Source organism: Acipenser ruthenus, chromosome 5 (genome assembly GCF_902713425.1).
Source record: "Acipenser ruthenus chromosome 5, fAciRut3.2 maternal haplotype, whole genome shotgun sequence".
Taxonomy (NCBI): domain Eukaryota; kingdom Metazoa; phylum Chordata; class Actinopteri; order Acipenseriformes; family Acipenseridae; genus Acipenser; species Acipenser ruthenus.
In genome coordinates this window covers 75529309-75549590 of record NC_081193.1, presented here as the reverse complement: position 1 = coordinate 75549590, position 20282 = coordinate 75529309, and the positions used below count along the sequence as shown (strand labels likewise).

The 20282-nt window shown below is 36.6% G+C and overlaps 1 protein-coding gene across 2 annotated transcripts in view; it reads right to left on the bottom strand.

Moving 5' to 3' along the window:
- Window positions 1-20071, bottom strand: part of LOC117403417 (low density lipoprotein receptor adapter protein 1-B-like) — a 39230-nt gene extending 19159 nt beyond the window's left edge. The window contains exons 1-2 of one of the 2 annotated variants that reach the window (XM_034005543.3): window positions 19823-20071; window positions 638-780 (exon numbers count right to left, since the gene is read on the bottom strand). In XM_034005543.3, coding sequence (XP_033861434.1) covers window positions 638-780; window positions 19823-19907 — 228 coding nt within the window. In that variant the 5' untranslated portion in view covers window positions 19908-20071. The remainder of the gene's footprint in view (window positions 1-637; window positions 781-19822) is intronic. The other variant, XM_034005544.3, reaches the window with a different exon arrangement.
- Between the last annotated feature and the right edge of the window lie 211 nt (window positions 20072-20282).

The following is a 20282-nucleotide window of genomic DNA, read 5'->3' as shown; positions in this document are numbered from 1 at the left end:
CTGCACATCAAAAAACCTGTGTCTGTAAATTTCTATCACCCCTCCATTTCATAGGGAGTGGAGTAAAGTCTTTAAGTCTAATACAAGCTAAAGAATGTCAAAAGTAATTGGATGTATGAAAGCATTTGTGCATTTCAATGTAGATACTGGAGCTATTCCTTATTATATAACGTGCCTCGGATATAACGCTCCTACAGCATGTTTTTGATTCCATGTTGTAACACAATAAAATGTGGAAAAGTCCAAGGGGGGTAAATACTTTTGAGAGTCACTGTATGTGTGTGTGTGTGTATATATATATGTATATATATATATATAATTTTGTATTAGACAGTTTTGTCTATCAGTTTTGGAAAGTGCCGGAAAGAACCTCTGGAAATGGAAGTGTGTTATATCAAAGGGAACCAGATTGTCAAAGAGAGCACTAAACTAGGAAGACCAGGAATTGGGTCACTCTGCTGTATTTTTTTAATGTTCCCCACTTCTTTTATAACTGCAAGAAAGACTACAAGGTGTTTTTCAAATGGAAGTTATTTCAACAATGAAAATTATCTCACCATAAACTGGGCCATGGTAGTTGCCTAAACCTGTGAAATGTGCACATATCTGCTGTTAATATAGCAGTGAAGACACTCACCGTGGAAACTATCCTCCTGATGGCAGCCGATGCCATCTCCTCTCCTTTGGGCTGCTCCACCAGGGTCATTCCCAGGTATTTCACACTAAACACCATCCCCTCCATCAGTGTCTCTTTTGTGTCTGTCCAATTCTCTGGCAGCTCTGCAATATAGAAATCCTTATTTAAAAGGACTAAAGTCATCACCGCTGGAAGGAAAGAGGTTCTTAAAATAAATGTTGATACATAATTACTATATATAAACTCTCAAAATGTATGACCACTTCCTAAGCTGTTCTGAAAACTGTAATATTAAAAAAGATATAGTTTTAAATTTTCATTCTGCTTTAGTCTCCTACTTCTGAAAACTGCACAGTTCATTTCCCTCTGCTTCTCCTGATGAATTATTTAAAATACATGAATTAACTAAAAAACAAAAACACATTCTTAGGTTAATACATACATTGTAACAATCAGATTACATTATAAAAGCTTGGATTATTTATGGCAAGAATAATTACATTTTTATTTCGGAATTTGACAAATTTACATTGAGAACAAAAGACAGGATGAAGGAAAAGGAAACAGAAGCAAATAGTATCAAAGTATGACAGTACTGTTTGGTTTCCATAGAAAAATGACTTGGTGTGTCTTGCACACGGTTTAAAAATGCCACTTTAGACAATGTTGTAGCCAAATAGATGTCAGCAGGTACTGCAGAAGATGCATCCTGCCCTGGTCCACCTTCAACAATTGCCTTGTGAGGCAAGAGGAGACCGATGTAAGGTATTTCAGGAAGCTCCATTTAGGTACATCTGTTGGTGTGAACAGAGAACAAAGCATCCCTGGTGGCATAATCTATGGGGCATGTCATATCAGATATAACAGTTTGTAAACATTAAGTTGTTGGGGTTTTTTAAAAAAGATTGTATCATTGACTTAGAGGTTAAACACATTGCATTACTGAACCAGTTTATGTTTACAGGACACCACAATTAATGGAACTTTATTGAGAGATTCATAGAATACAAAAAGCATGTGCTGTATCATTGATATGGCCACAGTTTATAGCAAAGCAGCACAAGACAATGAATGTGTGGCACTTTTATGCACACAGTCATTGGAACTAGTGTTGACTAGTTTTGAGGGGCCTATCATATCACCAGCAACCTGGCAGATATGAATCATTGAGCATATCAGTGTTTATGCTTCGGGCTCTCAAAATACATTAACCCAGCTACAGCTGTTTCATTTTTTTTTTATAAATCTTTTTTAATCAATCGTAGCCTTTCATAGTGGACCACCATCACAAAGTGCTTTACAAGACAGTGAGGAACAATGCATAATACATTAAATACAGTGAAATACAGGGCATAGTACATTAAATACAAACAGTATAAAAAAACAATGCACATACATTAAATACAGCCATAATACATTAAATACAAGGCTAGGATGTGAATTCTAAACATTGTGGATGCGTGCGTCATACAGAATCATACGAATAAGATGGAGTGAAAAGCCTGAAATAGCAATTTAGACAGCAGCTAATAACAGATATCAGGCTTAAAGAGCATTGAAAGTAAGAGAGAAAAAATGGGTCTTGTTGATTTGAAGCGAGCGACTGTGGGAGCTACATGCACTAAAGCTGGGAGAGATACCTAATACTTAAAAGGTCACAAGTCTTACTTATTTTTCTTATTCTACAAAAAAAATCTTGGATAAAAATCTAGGACACTATACGGGGTAGAAAGTGGGGCACGGTCAAACTAAAACGAGGTGTGAAATAATCAGTTTCCATTCTGCCTGGCAGCAGAAAATAGTACATTCATTCCCACAAGGACCAAATGAAAAATGTAAGCTGCCAGCCAATTCCCCCCAATAACAGTGTCTAAAAATAGAACAGTTATGGCTAGTTTCACTGACCCTGATTGGCACATGTCCAAGCGTCACATCATTATGATTCTACACATCATGCAAGACGCTAATCCTCGTGTTCCAGGTGATTTGATTCAATGATGTGATTGACTTTGGAACAATTTTTCATAAAGTTTTCATGGAGTAGAATAAGTGACAGCAAGGACAAACACAGCCTGTATTTCTCTGGAAATCCAAATCTTTCCTGCAGGAAAGCAAAATTAAGGACAATTCAAGGAATTGATGGATTGTTATTAGAAGAAATATCAGATAGTTCATCAAGACGCTAAAAATGTCTTTATGGTTGGCACTTGCAAAGTTTTCTTTGATTGGAAAAGCCATTTATTATTAATTGAAATGGATATATTCCAGAGAGGATGAATTACGAAATTACAGAAGCTTGTGTGCTAAATTCTGAGAAGCAAGATTGGTGCTTTAAGGATATATTAACTGGGAATGGGAAAACAGGGAGCCATGGTTTTGTAAGGAAGGTCATCTCTGACAGAATTACTAGAATATTGGTTTACATTATGCATGATAATAATGGGTTTGATATGAAATATTCACAAACCACCATTTATCAAATGTGGGTTGCACCAGTATTGAATGTAACATCTAAAACATTTGCATAATTTGCAGCTACCAACTGGAATATCTGGGGAAGGAGACAAAAAAATGTCTAATTTAAATCCAGTTGAGGATCTGATTAAAACGTGGTTGACGTGACCTAAAAGCCATGAATTTCATGAATAGGTTTTGAGGGGTGACATCTGATTGTAATCGCAGAATTAGATCATTTTAACACAAGGCACATCCATACTGAGAATATATTTTACATATTCAGAAATTACAGCAATCAGCTGCTTCCATTATTTCAAGCAAAATAGTTGAAAAAGAAATCTGAAGGGGAAATGTGATTACACATTGATCAGGATTGTCTGCACTGTTAGTTTAATGCTCTTTCCCTTAGTTTGGCTGTGTTGTTTGAATACATGAAACCACCTGTTCATTCATTGAATCAAAAGCATGTCTGTTTATGTTTCTTAGATTCTACCATTGAGTTTAAAAACTTTTTTTTTTAATTAGCATATGTACTGTAACTATAAGCAACTTACAGTGGTTATACATTATGAAATAATTCCATATTTTACCTGTTGTGAACTTCCATTCGCTATATACTGCTTCCCATAATGACAAACATGCTTTGCAGCCAATGACATGCTTTGACACCAAGAAAAGTATTAAAGGGTTGGGGACAATTTCACTCTCCAGGTGAAATGGCCAAAGAAGTACAAGTACCTAAAAGTAAGGCTTGGAAGCAGAGAGTTCTTGAACCTTGCATGGTACCATAGACGTTGTTCAAAAATGAAAATAGCTACTGTGGAAGATTCAAGCATGTGATAATACCACTGCCAGACTGAAAATTAATTTTAAAAAAACAACTAAAAGAATATAAAGAATATAAAAGATGTAGGGAATTTGTAAAACTAAGGTCTGGCAACACAGAAGATCCCAGAAATGTGCTGCAAGGGCTGCTATCCTCAGACTCACCCCTTCTATTTCCCCCCAAGTACCGCCTTCCAATTGACCAAGACCAATAAGATTATCCGACAGGCTCCACATTGTCTAGTGGAACCTGCCACAACCAAGAAGCCTGCAGTGCCCTTCCCAAAATGGCGTCTAAGAGGAATTAGCCAATTTTCTGCCCAGTTCCAGGAAAGAGCATGCATGGCAGTCAAGTCTAGTGCATCCTGTGGCGCTCATTCAATGCACTACGGCTGTAAGCAGTTCAGAATTCACAGAAAATGTACATACTGTAGGTTGGACAAAAATGCAGACTTGTGTAAACAGGTTGTCACTCAAATTAGCATCTGTGCCATGTGTTATATATTAGATAAGCTTAATTTTCATTCATTATGTCAGTTTCAGTTATGAAGGAGATTTGACAGTCTTAGAAACAGGGCTGTTATTATTATTAATTGGTCATTTAGCAGACGCTTTTATCCAAAATGACTTACAGAGGCTGTGCATCACAACTGCTGCTGCAGTCACTTACAATAGGACCTTGGTTTTACGTCTCATCTGAAGGACAAGCAGGTTAAGTGACTTGCTCAGGGTCACACACAGCGAGTCAGTGACTGGGATTGAACCGGCAACCTCTGTGGTCGCAAGGCACTTTGTTTAACCACTGGACCACCAAGCCTGTGGCTGGGATTGAACCGGCAACCCCTGTGGTCGCAAGGCACTTTGTTTAACCACTGGACCACCAAGCCTGTTAGTTGATGTTTGCACAGTCGTGTAGACTCCTCATATTGAATCAGTGGCAACCAGGTAGCCAGCCTCTTGCAGTGATCATTATAACAGCATTACAGTAAATCATTTACAAATTATAACTAAATTCTAAATTCCTCTGTAGATGGAAAATATATATTCACAAAGAGTAAACACACAAAACACATGAATACCTGACACAAACCATGATCAATGTGTTGGTAAAGTCATTGTTTTTGAACAATCCAAAGAACTGGTGACATTCCATGGAACTGGTGACTTTTCCTTTTTTTCATTCACCTGTTTGCTCACATCAGCACAAACAATCAGCTGAGAAGGCAAAACACCACAATTGTTTTGAATTGATTAAAAGACCTAGAAGAATTACTTTGTAGAAAGGCAGAACGCATAGCATCCTTTCTGAAATGAAAGCAATTTTTTTCTACCTTTCTGAATTACCAATTTGCTTAAAAAGAAATATGCGGACCATCAGTGCCGGGGAGTGATGCATAATAAGTAACACATTACTGTAATCCGATTACATTTTTTGTAACTGTAATGGTTCCTTTTCAGACCGGTAACGAAATGTGCTAATGTATTATTGTGGCAAAGTGCCCCGCCCCTGTGTGCATTTGTGTGTTCTGTGTTGTATGTTGCGTATGTTAATGTTGGTGTATAGTCATTGGTACACGGGATATAAACGGGTCTGTGTTTCACGTGTATTTAAAAAGTGTAGATTTGTATTTAGGCACGAGGAGAGCACAAATCACTTCACGTGCTGGTTAAATGTAATATGTGAGCACGGGGTTGCACAGAATTAATTCACGTGCTGGGATTCAAGTGAATAATTAATTAGTAATTGAATCCCAGCACAATAGTATATATAGACGCACATTTCTTGCACTCAGGGTTGGGTGTTCGGAAGAGGAGAACGGGTGAGAGAGAAAGGAGTTAAAATAAGTGATAAGAATAATTATAAGTGTTTTGTACTCACCGTGTTTGTTTGTCTCCGTGCACCGTTTGTTAAGTGGTTAGTCGTTTTGTATGTCTGTTTATTTTGGCGCAAGTGCCGTGTCCTGTTTTGTGTACCGTTTAAAACCTTTTATTTGTTAATAAACGCTGAGTGCAGCCATTGCACTCAGCTCATCATCACCACCGTCTCTGTCTGTGAATTCCTGCTTCTGGTCTGACGCCACCCACTCCGGCCGTCTTTGTGACAATTATGTATTACATTTTATATGAAAAAGAAACATTAACAAAAGGACCATGGTTAATGCATAATATGGCAATCAGAAAGTGCTTCAATAGTGCAACAAGACCACGCTTTTCATATCATCTTGCTGAGAAGTAACTATTTGTAATAAATTAATAAGTTACTGCAACCAGGTACAATATTGTTCAAGTAACTGCCAGCCATGAAGACAGGATTAGACTTCAATGGTATGGAAGAATACCAGCATATTGTTTTATACTTCCAAGTAAAATATGTTCATAGTGTCTAAAGAGATGTTCATATCTAATTATTTTAATTATTAGTATTACCTGAATGGGTAAAAGAAAATCAGCAAATGAGCATTAATGATTTGTGCAGTGAGGATTGTAGTTTAGTTTGGTGAGTTAAACCCGCTTTTAGACAATTTGGTTTAGCTCAGAAAAAATAAGTTTTATTATGCATTTTTCCAACAAGTAAAAACAAATGAGCATATGTTCCACTGTGGCAAGCATTCTCATAGTAAACCTACAATATGCTGTGTAGACTCAGTTCTCTTTCATTAAAATGTGTTTATGGCAGAATCAGATTGCACTGACAGTAAAAGTGCAATGAAATGATAAACATACAGCATACACCATATTGTTCAAATTTGCATTTAAAAAGAAGATATTTTAAAAAGAGGCTCAAGGAAAATACATCAAGCATTTTCTCATCCCAAACTACAATGCTTTTTGAGCATTATGGGTAAGATTTTATAACATACTTTTTTATTTTTTTTATACATACAACTTGAAATATAATTCAGGATACAAATACAAAGTTTGTGAAACATACACAATACGAAGATAAACAAATTGCCCAGTTTTATATAATCAACTAAAAATTCCAAATATCTGATGCATCCAGAATCATATTTATGTGTTTGTTTATTGTTTGTATTAAGCTGAATTATCCCCCAGTCGGGGATAACTGTATGTTACAAAATAAACAATAATTTTTTAAAAAGTGTTGAGTTTAAATATAACTTGCATTAGATATTTAAATATGATGACTGATATCTACAGCCAGGCTTGATGGAAGCAGCCATGCAGTATTATTAACGACACAGATATATTTATGTACCAAGGGGAAATATTTCAGTTGTATGGTATCTTTATGAGCCAGTAATGTTTTTCAAGCATTTGGTAGAATGAGTAGAAAGGTCACTAAACCACTACAGAAATTATTTATCGCTTCCGTTAGCTCTTAACCTTTATACCTGTTCTGTGGTAATGTAGTGTAATGTTTGATAATAAAGTAGTGTGCAACTGGAGAGTGTGTGAACTGAATGATTGATTAAAGCAACAGTGAACATGCCTGAACAAAAATGCTGTACTACAAGGCTTCTGCCAAATAAATGCATAATAAGTAGAAAATAAACTTCTTAGGGTGGATTAAATCTAAAATCGTATTGTAGTTGTGATATATACTTAAGCAATAAGGCACTTCAGGACATGGGCTGTACTGATTATTGTCAGTTCTTGGTGCGTTGTCAGAAGTGACAATATCCAGCACAACCCATGCCCCGAAGTGCCTTATTGCTTTTATAAAACAGATTTATAAACGTTTTATTTAAAAAAGAAAGGAGTAATCTATAGTTTCTAAAGGTTTATTAACATTTTGTGGTATAACCTTCCACAACAGAAAATAGTCCCTATGAACAAAAAAAACCTGTTGTTTTTTTTCTTTTTGTTTCAGTAAATGTAATAATAATAAAAAAAAAAAGTTTTAATAAAGACTTTAAATAACTATAAAAACCTTGCTTTGATGTGTTTCAGAGTTTTCATAACTATATATATAAAAAAAAAAAAACGCTTAGTTGTATATCTGTGAGGTGCCTGCCATCCTGCATATTCTAGATAACATTGTTGCTAGGTAATTCAATCTCATTGGTGCTAGCATATACCAAACAGCGCAAGAGTTTAAGGTTCTTTGTTGGGATGAAGATTATTAATTATTAAGTAATTCATTTAAAGTCCAATTGTATTTACAATTTTTTTTTTTTTCAGAAAGCCAGTCATTTAAATACTTAGGACTGTAGTATAATGCATTTTGTTACCGGTACAGTAATATTTTATAATTAGAATTATTAAGAGTATACTCTGTTTAAGTGTATAAATATTCATGAAAAAATTATCGATTTCTGCCCTTACAGAAGTATGAATGAGTCCTAGCTTATGTATTCATCAGATGCAACCCTGCATTCCACTGAATTGTAAACTGCATGTCAATCAATAAAGTGAGTCAGGTATGCACTGACCAGTGTCACTAATGCATTTATAAGCATGCATATGATTGTTGCGAGAGACATCCAATTTGAATTTTCATTGTCCTGCAAAATGATTAGACATTAGTGTGCAGTGTACAGTATATTGTATCAATTTAACTAGCTAAGAAATTCCAATACTACCAATATCATTAAGATCTGAATGTTACAACTCTACGTTTTTGGTTTTTTTTAAGCAGAAATACATAGATATAATGAATGCAGCTTTTCTAATATTAAAGTCGCAGGTTCGAGAAGGGTTGGGAATTAGGCTGCATTTCAATGTAGAAGTTGTAACTTTCTTATAGTCTTGCATATCTCAGAAAGGGTCCTTGGAATATAATGTTCCACAGATGACATACCATTGCCATATATAGCAGCATAAACCAGAAATCCTTTAAAGTCATTTATGAGAACCGAAATCATTTCTGGTGATAAATGTGTATAAGTTTCAATGAGCAGTTCTGAAAATATATTTTAAAAATGTCTGTATGACACACGTTTTTGCCTTCCTCTTTGCTGCCTTTTGCGGTGATCTATGGTTGCCGTAGTGATGGAACACTAACCATTTCATACACTACAGAAATCAAAGGCTGCATTGTATTGTGACATATCCTTTGTCAACGCAGTGGTCTGACTGTTGAATGTAAATGTTGTGATGGTGTGTAATATGGTATACTATAGTATACTTCATTTAGTTTATACTTTTTTATCCTAACCCTCTCATTCTACCTCCATGCTTGTCACTTTTTAAACTTACATGATTTTAACACATTTGTATGGTATTCATTAACATCACCTCATTTAATCATTTGTTGTTAAATTCTTATGAAGATGTTATACCATAATAAACTCTTAGATAGCTAATGTAATTGATAAAGTGTTTTGATGCAACAGGGAGTCTCTTGGTCTACAGAACATGGTTTTCTGCACAGTCGCTACCTCTACAGTGTTTATTATTATTATTATTATTTATTTCTTAGCAGACGCCCTTATCCAGGGCGACTTACAATCGTAAGCAAATACATTTCAAGTGTTACAATACAAGTAATACAATGAGAGCAAGAAATACAATAACTTTTGTTCAAGTGTGACAAACCACAATTCAATAATACAGCAGATAATAATGATAGTTACATCAGGATATGATTAAATAGTGATAGTTACATCAGGATGTAAGGCTGCCGACGTATATCTTCCAAGCAATTATTTGGGGTCAAATGGTTTGAGACCACTGATATGCATTAACTGAAACTGAATGTCATATTTGTTGTATGCAACCTTCCCACATTGCTGGCAATGGGACATTGATAAGTGCTTGGTTGCACGCAAGAGGAGGTTTATCAAAGTGCAGGGAATGTCTAATGAGTCTCTCCGGAAACTGAATGAGTTACATAGCGTATTAGAAACCTCCGACATTTCATCTGGAAATTTCAGCTGCTCTACCTTCCCAACAGTTCTTTACAACCACAGTATTGGACAAGTCTTACAGACGTAGTCGTTCTTTGGCTATGATTTTGATTTACTTACACCCTCTTTTCAGCAGCAGCAGACGTGATATCACCAATGGACAAAACAATACACCACACAACCAGAAAAAAACTGAAAACAATTATATCTTTTACATTTAAAAAAAAAACAGTGCTGGCCTTGAATCACTTCACAAGCTTACAATAAGACAAATAAGTATCTCTTGTTTTTCAAAGGTCAGGGGAAAAGTTGTTCCAAAGAAACTGTTTTTCAGAACAACACTAAAGCTATCTCATTTGGGGCCCTATTCATAAAAGTACTTGCCAACTGCTGTAATAAAACAAATTTTGTTTAAAACTAATGAAAGCCGTCCATATTGCTATTCATAAAATGATCTGAGAATACGGGCGACTGTATGAATGGGTTTACAGTCGTTCAAGAACGGAAATTCGCCTCTTTTTGATGACATCATCAGCATTATTAATGTTCCCTGGGTGGCGTCGGTAGCTGTTGCAAAAAGAAAAATGGAATCCACCGACAGTAGCAGATTCCGGTGCCCCTATTACATCTGCCAAAAATTCAGGACATGTCATAATTTAGAAAAAAAGGATTTTTTTTAATAAATACTTTTGTTTTGTTTGGCAACGCTGGTAAACACATTTTCATACGCACACATAAGATGATAATAATAATAATAATAATAATAATAATAATAATAATAACAATAATAATAATAAACCCTGCTTAAAGCAGGGAATCAATAAGGGGTGAGTTTACGTTTATGAATCAGTGAAAGTTTCACACCATATTGCACACTGTACACAGAATGGATCGTTTTGTGGTACGCAAAAAAAAAAAAAGAAAAAAAAAAGACTCCCTTTCAAACACTGATCTCGCAGTGTTTTTTGCAATACCAAGCATGCCCAAATTTCCCACCGACTGCATCAGCAGCACTGGTATACTGTATATTGCAACGCTCTATGAAAATAAACAGGTTCACACAGGCAGTATTCATCCAAACTGTTTATTGTGAACACAGGTAAAAGAAATAAAAAGAAAAGGACCGCTGCCAGCCGTGGATCACGGCAAAGAAATAATAATAATAATACAATAACGGTCTATTCTCAGTCTCTCACTTGCTCTCCGCTTCACAGCGCTGTTTCAAAATGATTATGCCAGAGAATACGTTCTTGTGTGAGTATATATTTATATTAAACATGTTCCTTCATATAAAGCTACAGCTAAAGCTACATTTTCAAAATAGGCAGTGTTAATCATGGGTATGTCAAACTGTATAACAGCAAGAGTTGTAATAAAATATGTCTTTAAAAAAATAAATAGTCGTTAGTTTAGACGTGACTGTAGAAAATGTCAATAACTCCTAGTTATCGACAGCATTTTGCTGTCGTTCACTCTTATGAATAGCAGGTTGATGCTCAGGACCGATGAAAACTTTATGCTAATGAAGTAATCGTTAACCTTTCTCTCAATTCATTAAAAACATGCCTTCATAAACGGAAATCGTTGGGGATTAACGACACATCTGAATTCTCTCTTACGAATAGCAACTGCCGTTAAATATGCAGCTATGGACGAAATCCGATCATGAACTCCTGTTTTCTCATTTAGACAGGCGTTAACCCTTTATGAATAGACCCCTCAATGTTTATAAATAATAATAATAATAATAATAATAATAATAATAATAATAATAATAATAAAATCGGCAGTTTGGAAATCAGTAACAAGTTACCGCATCTATCTACTATAAATAATTACAGACAAGATTGAAAAGCCTGATCCAATAAATGATTTCTGTTCCCTCTTGCCAAGAAAAGATTAATATGCCCTTTAATAGAAGGTGCTTTCATTGAGCTTTCATAGACTATTAAACCTACATTAGTCATTATGACCAGAATTTAAGATTAATCATTTAAGAATTTGTGCATAAGAGTTTACAACAACTGCATACAATAAACGTGTGTGCTTTACAGCATATATCTTGTAAGTTATTAATAATGTACCAATGAAACAATGCTTTCCGGCCATGCCAAAAGACCACTTGCATCTGGCAAAAAGTGTTAAATTTCATTTTGGGTGCATCTGTGAACACAGCATCTGTGAACAAAGCATCTGTGAACAGCATCTGTGAAAAGCATCTGTGAACACAGCACATGTGAACAGCATCTGTGAAAACAGCATCTGTGAACAGCATCTGTGAACAAAGCATCTGTGAACAACATCTGTGAACACAGCATCTGTGAACAAAGCATCTGTGAACACAGCACCTGTGAACAAAGCATCTGTGAACACAGCACCTGTGAACACAGCACCTGTGAACAGCATCTGTGAACACAGCACCTGTGAACAGCATCTGTGAACACAGCACCTGTAAACAGCACCTGTGAACAGCATCTGTGAACACAGCACCTGTGAACAGCATCTGTGAACACAGCACCTGTGAACAGCATCTGTGAACACAGCACCTGTAAACAGCACCTGTGAACAGCATCTGTGAACACAGCACCTGTGAACAGCATCTGTGAACACAGCACCTGTGAACAGCACCTGTGAACACAGCACCTGTGAACAGCACCTGTGAACACAGCATCTGTGAACAGCATCTGTGAACACAGCACCTGTGAACAGCACCTGTGAACACAGCATCCGTGAACACAGCATCCATGAACACAGCATCTGCCCAGAGTTCTGTTTCTTAAGGTTACTGAACTCAATGCCAATATTCAATTAACATCACCCCATTTGGATAGTGCATAAGAGAATTGCACACAAGTTAATGGAATGGATCTCTGTATTACCTTATTCTATTGAAGGGCAGATGGATATTTTCTTAGACTTTTGTCTAATGTCTAATCCAAACTCTGAAATGTTATGGTCATATATTACATTTATATGGTCATATGTCACATTTAGAGCAGTATACTCATGTAAAGAAACAATGTGCAATACACTGTATGTATTTGGCAGTAAAACAAATACACCACAGAAGATCTAAATTAGTAGCTCAGAGTATCTTTGATATTTGTAATGCAGCAAAAAGATACATGTTACATAGTGGCTGATCTAGCCTGTGTTATAAATCTATGGCTTGCAACTAGAACACATTAGTTGCTTTGGAGGTTAGGGTCAGTGTTAAGTGTTTTTTTTTATTTATTCACTATGAAACTACAAACATATACAAACATATACATCAACACAAGCTCATATTTTATTCTACTACCATTTAACTGCATTGTTTAAATGTCTACTGTTAATGCATCATATTATTAGTTATTGGTAAGAAGAAATATGTCATGTAATCATTATCATTATTAACGAATGTGCAAATTGGTGTGCACCTTATACAAGATAGAAGACAGGAGATTCATTCGTTTAATGTTGCAATAAGCTCGTGTTCAAAGTTCTGCTTGAAAAATGGCCTGCATGGAGGTACCCTGGCTTGTTGCACTTAGTAATTATATGCCCACTCAATCTCAGACTGGCACCATTCACTGCAGGTAATTAGACCCAATGACAGTTAGGCATACGAAAATAATGTGTTTTAAAGGCTTTGGCTACACTTGCAGTATGTGGCCTGGCTTAGCAGGCCAATGTATGACCTCAGCAGATGCATGACCTCAGAAGAGGTACACCGTACTGTTACAGATACTGCAGTAGTTGTTTCAGCCTCTGAACTCATGAAGTTAAATCCAGGCCACCCACAAATCAAGATAAAAACACACATATCATATGACCTCTTTAATAAATTTGTGACTATTACAATTAATATAATAAGGGGTCAACTCCACTTAGCCTCAATTAAGTGTGACACACATTAGACTAGCTTTGTCTCTGCTCCAATTCTACTAAGATTGAAACAGCAAATTTAAAAACACCTATCTAAAGAATCCTGCCCAAATTATTTGATAATTTCCCAGCTCAATTTACTAAATATGTTGATTATTTATGGATATAGGAACAATTTCCTTATGTGAAAATGTACTGCAAGAGACATATTGGTTACCATGTACTTAAACATTTTAATCAACCAGCATTTTAAACATGATGATGATTTTTTAATGTATTTTAATTTAGTCTTCCAGGAGTGCTTGTTATTTAGTAATAGAATAGGGGTTTCCCCTTGACTACTCGGAGAACCGCCCTCGCGGAAGTGAGGCCGAACCAATCAACCTCCAAGGCCGGGAAGCGATGGACTTCCCCCAAGGGGAAGCAAGACGAGAATTAGGAAGCTGGCTTCCTAATAGTGGGATAACACAGGGGAGGAGTCCCGGCTCCAACACCCCGAAATACACCAGGGTTCTACTAAGCACAAATTTGCAAAATATGAAAGATCCACAATAGCCTTCTTAACAAAGCTGAGAATATGATGGGTCTTTCTTCCTGAGGCCATAGATGTCCAAGTAAGGGATTTATAAAGGCCGATGAGTATCAGGGGTCACAGGCGCAGCACCATCGTGGTTGCTACCTGGGGTGTGTTCAATAGGCAGAGCGCTCCAGAGCATTATGTGGTGCTTTCTATTGAACGAGCTGCATGCTGAGAGAGCTTCGTAATGTTAGCTAACATTCTGAGGAGCTGACTCGGTGGGCGTTTCAAAATGGCGGAGGTACAATACCAGTGTGGCGACTGCGGTGTAATTTCCCTACATACTGGACTTTTTGATCAACATATCTGTATGCTTACTACAGGCATAAACACACACACAGTGCACCAATGAAGCGCCAGACTGACCGAGAATAAAACCCGCCCCAGTGTCAATCTTTCTGTTGCACCAATCAGAAAAGCTACTTGGAGGCAATTGCCAAACCCCTTCCTTTTTATAATATCCGCCCTTACTGTGGCACTAGAGCAGTCTGACAAGCAACGGACTACTGATGATAAATTACAAAAATTAATGCTTAAAAATATATGTGTTTGGTAGCATTTGTCACATGACCGGTTATACGTCTATATTATTAAACATTTTACCACTTCTTTAGAGTTTATACGTTTAAACGTTTAAAATTTCCATTCCTAATGCACACCCTTGTAGATAAAGTGGCATGATAACAGTGTCAGTGTTTTGAATTAAAAAAAAAAAATAAACAGACATGAGGTACTGTATTGGCACATCTGAAAAATACAGTATAAAAAGCATGACTATATTGATGGCCATTCTTGACCGTGTCGCCCTTGCAGATGTATTAAGCTTGATCACTTCCTCTTGCGTGGTTCAGCAAATTCAGATCGCTGGACAGCATGTACTGTGTGCCACAAATTAGGACTGAACTTGGTAATCATGCTTTCCGTTTACAGGTTTCACACACCTGGAACAGTTTACATTATTCTCCTTACACCTGGGGCTTACACCTAGCGACTTGCAGTAGATTCAAATCAGGTAATTTGTTTAATCAGGTCATTTGTTTAAAGTTACATTTTGTGAAGATCATTGGTGGCAGCCTATTCAAGGTCATTCACCCCAGTAAATACACAAACAGGTTGATATGGTATGAGCAGGTGACTACGTCAGTTTGGCTGATCATTAACTGTGCTGTATGCAATACACATTTTCTGTTGCAAACTGATGTCGATCCTAGGGCTCCCTTAAAGACAACACAACAACAACAAAAATGCAATATTGCTTGCTCCAGGTCAAAGTTTCGACAAGGAGAGAAAATATAAATATAACTACAATTAAACGAAGGCAAACTTTGCACTGTTGCAAACACTGTCAACCACCATTTAACCTGTCAAAACCCCAGCCCCTCACAGACAATTTCCGCCTGGGGGGCTGTGCCCTTAAATAAATCACAATATCTTCCAAAGTATAGACAGCACAGGCATGGTTCAGGGCTTGAATTCAAGGTAACCCCTTGGGCATCAAGACTAAAACCTCAGGTGTGATAAAAGTCTTACTCAGTACCACACTGGAAGGAGATATCCAGAAAAAATACATAAAAAAACAACAAACGCTTTTCATTTTTTTAAGTTCTATAGTCATTTTTTCAACTTGTAGCATATGAAAAGAGCCAGATTTTTTTCCAGTGCTTCACCAACATGTCTACTATACTGGGTAAAAATTTGAACAAAGGGATCAAATTCTACAGGAGTTTTTACAAAGCTAAGTCCAAGGGTCCCCAAACCTCTCCAAAAATAAACATTGTGTAAATCTTTATGTCAATTGATACACTAAGTTCTAAAAGGCGTGTTATCTTCTGGCACCTCACATGCTATCCATTGCCACATGCATTTGGCTTTTTTTTTTTTTTTCCCTTATCTCATTCAAGAGGTGGGCGTGTTTGTTTGCACATCGATTACTCTGTAATGGATTGGGCTACAAACAAAGTAAATGTATGAATGGAAAGCTTGTGACCTCCCCTACAACGTGATCAGGGAGACTTCACCGTCATCAAGGTTGTAAGACCAGAACTGCAAAACGCAAGCTAGTCGATTGCTTTTGTTTTGAATGCATGGGGGTACTAGACACATTGTGAATGGGATATCTCAGCGGTGAAATGACGGATTCGAAAAATTCCTTTGCTGTTTGACGGTAGGAAAACAACGATTTTGATATCGAGTCAACTTTTTTTCTCTTTTGCTTTTGTAATAATATTAAAAACGAGTTATGAAATATAATATTTACGTGCAGTTCCGTGTTCCGCCCGCGGGACTAGAGGGTGTAAGAGGTTTTAAACCTTACCGCTTTCCCTTTGACCTTTGTCACACATGACATGGATCCACTGGTAAAGATGAAATCAACTCATAATTTAATTTTAGGAATAAACAGAGGTGGAACCCAGAAAAATATTTTATTCTTAGCAAGTGGTCCCATATGATCATCCTGAAATATCTATTCATTACAATACTTAGGTTTAATGTGTCAGCCTAATAATAACCTTATTTAACAATCCCTCTCAACAAGATCTAGCTTTCACTGCACGATGATGTCTAGCTTGCTTATTAATTTCTGAATTTATTTAAAGTGACTAGTGATGTAAATTAGAATGTGACATTGTTAGATGCTGTTTCGTGGGTGTGAGGTGTCAGAAAGTGGCTTTAGTTTGAACCTAAAGGGATAATTACAAACAGTGCCAGAGCAATTAAAATGTTGTTAGTTACAGTATGAGCTCATGGTGTCTTGATAAAGTTGTTCTACTGGAATGTATCCCTTAAGGAATGGAACAGGCTGTACAAGCAAGCTGTGATCGTGACAAATTGAGACAGACCACCAGAGGATTTTAAGGTGCAGAATCCAGGCCAGCTCAGTTTGCTTAACAGGAAACTATTCCCAAAAAATATAATAAGCAGGTTTCAGAACAGATTATTTAGTCAGCTCCCAGAAAAATAGGAACTATTAAAATCATTTTTTTTTTACATGTAGTATGGTGGAGATGTACATTTTATGAAGCTACACTGTTACACTTCTAGTGATTCTCCAAAAGGCTTTGAACGCTTTTTTTTATTTTTTTATTTAGAGTGACCAATTATTATTTTTATTTATTTTCCCCCAATTTGGAATGTCCAATTATGTTTTTTCTCCTCACTGCAGCGAGTCCCCACACAGCACAGACGTTTGGAGGGCATGTAAGCATCCTCCGATCTCACAAGCCTGAAGCCAGAATCACTTTTACGCCAAGCAATCCAGAGCAGAGGTGGACGGGCTACCAATCCCGGAGGACAGAAACCAGCCCTGCTTCTTATCCACTCTGAATGTGTGCGGTGTCTCGCCAGTAGGGTTTGCTGTTGCGCGATGAGGAGAAGCAATCCCTGCCAGTTTCCCATCCCCCACCCTGGGAGTGTCAGAGCCAATGTGACGCCCCCCTCGGGGTCCCCAGCAAAGTTCGATCTCTTTGCACAGCCTGGACGCAAACTGGCGCTTGAACACATTTTGTTTCCAACCTGTCTAAAAAAAGTCTGACACTAGAAAAGCATATGTTATTTACAGTGATGAAAGGGACTGACACATAGATATTTTAACTGAAGTTAAACAGATGTGGTTTGTAACTCTATTTGTAATCACACCTGTAAAAAAATAACAAAAATAAAAGTAGGAACACTCTTAAAGTAGACTTAGTATTGTGAACTTAAGTATTACGTTCCACCGCTGACAACCAGTCTCCAAAGTATCTCATTCAAATCAAGATGAATTCATTGAAAGGGTTTAAGTTACTGAAGAGAACTATTAAAGATGACCTTACACTAAAATAAACCTGTATTTGGCTTATGGTCTAATTTTAAACTTGACATAATCAAGCCCTCCTAGTAAGTATTTTCTTGAAAATTATTGCAGAATTAAATATAGATGCTGGACATGGTATAACCTAGTGAAACTACCATGAAACAGGCGTTCTAATGATAATGATAAACAGTATCAACTTGGGCTTCATTGTGACCTCTGCAATAGAAATGGGGGGGAGAGATCTTATCACCTGCTTCAAAACATGGTCCATTTAAATAATAAAAAAACTATTTAATGTGTTAACCTCATTTTAAAAAGCAGTTTCACGTTACCCTCATTAAAAGATTGCTAATTACAGTGGTGATAAACTGTACGTAATGTCATTGCACTATGACATTAATGATATTAGAATTTAAAAGTACACCCCATTAAGTGTGAAATAAGTGTGTCATGATTGAATAGCGCAAAATGAAATTCTACATTCAAACCTGCATTTCAATACAGCACTAGAATATATGAACGTACTTCACTGTGATACTGACACCACAGTCAAGTCAGATACTACAGGGGTGGCGTGTGTCAGTTGGCTCATCTATTTATTTTCTAATTGTTGTTTAATCATCACCAATACTATATAGTATAAACCGGGAGCAGAACAGCAAGGAGGCAGTCAGTTTGCAGTCTCTGTATAGTGAAGGACGTCACCGTGCTAAAGACCATGTACAACACAGATAAAAACTCATGTGAAAGGTATACTGTACTTGTAAGTTTCAAATGGGCTAGCGTTTTTAGATATTCTTGAAGTCTGCTGGGTTAAAAAAATAAAAGGTCTTGGACATAATTATTCTTTTTATAGCACAATCCTACTTCTTTATTTCAGCATTTATATGGTGACAGGTCCTAGGAGTAGGAAATCAGCATTATCAAAGGCAGAATGAAGAAATACAGACTGGAGTTATGATTGTCGTCTATATATTATTTCCGTATTTTATAAATCATGTTGATGAATGCATTTTTTTACTAGGGAGCAGACTGCTTGGGTTAGGCAAACATCCCAAGAGAGTATCTCAAGGGATAATATAATAAACACAAGAAAGACTTTGAACTTACAGAACAGGTTTAAAGATTACTCATCCAGGTAAATTAATAAGGACCTCCCTTTTTAAATTGCAATTGCAAACGCTTTTGAATTAATCTAAAATTATTATATTATTTTTTTATTATTTTGTATTATTGTTGTTATATGAGATATAATATTTAACATTATTATGTTTTGTAATGACAAAGATCAACTACTGTACAATTTGCAAGTATACTCGGCACTAAAGCTTTGCCACCTTGAGATTTATTCATATTTAGGAAAGCAGCATTAGTTAATATCAGTAACCGAATTCTCTAATCATAGGTAATGGTGAAACTATATAATTAGGAACAAACAAAGCCTCCTCACATGACATCTAAAAAGTAGAATACTACGTGTACAAAACAAGGAGACTCGTGAAATAACCAGCACTAGGACCCTGCGACAAGTTTCGTGAAAGACCGGGGCGGAAGAAAATATTAATTCAATTTGGAATAATGCTTTAGATTCGCATACTTAATAAAGAAAATTGCATGACACTCTTTTAAAACCTTAAGTATGTATGGTCGAGTGCTATAAAAACATTGTCTAACAAAATCAAAACTCAATTCCAAGAATTTCATGAAAAACCAACCGGTTCTTATTGACCTATGCTTTAGCAAGTTGCCTTTTGTTTTACGCCTTCGCTCGCATTAGTAACAATGAGCTCAGCTAAGCGAACGCCAAAGCTTTTATGTCACAAAATAATAAAGTTGATATGTTAATCACTCACTCTCATGCTTGGATGTGCCCCATGTGTGCCGGGGTACTCCGGGACTCTTGATGATGGCTCTTCCTGCTGATTTTAATGCATCCATGGTGAGATATCCAGCAGGTGGAACGTCTTTCCCCGTCTCAGCCTTATGTGCAGTGAGTGAGTGAATGAATGGCTGAGTTCAGGCACCAGCTGACTAGTGTAGTACTACGGTACAGCGACTGGTTTCCTCGGATAATGATACTGTGAAATTGTGTGTAAGGGTGCCGGGCACAGACAGCTTTAACCCATCAAGACAGTGTGTGCACAGCTGAATAAAAATGTTGCCGTGTACTGTAGGAGAATCCGGGTTTACTTTTTTTTTTTTTTTTTTTTTTATTCAACCATGTAATTTACGAACTATTCACTCTGTAAATATTAGATTTGGACACTTGAAATTACTGCAAATTAAGAGGTTTTCCTGGAGGGAATTTTATAA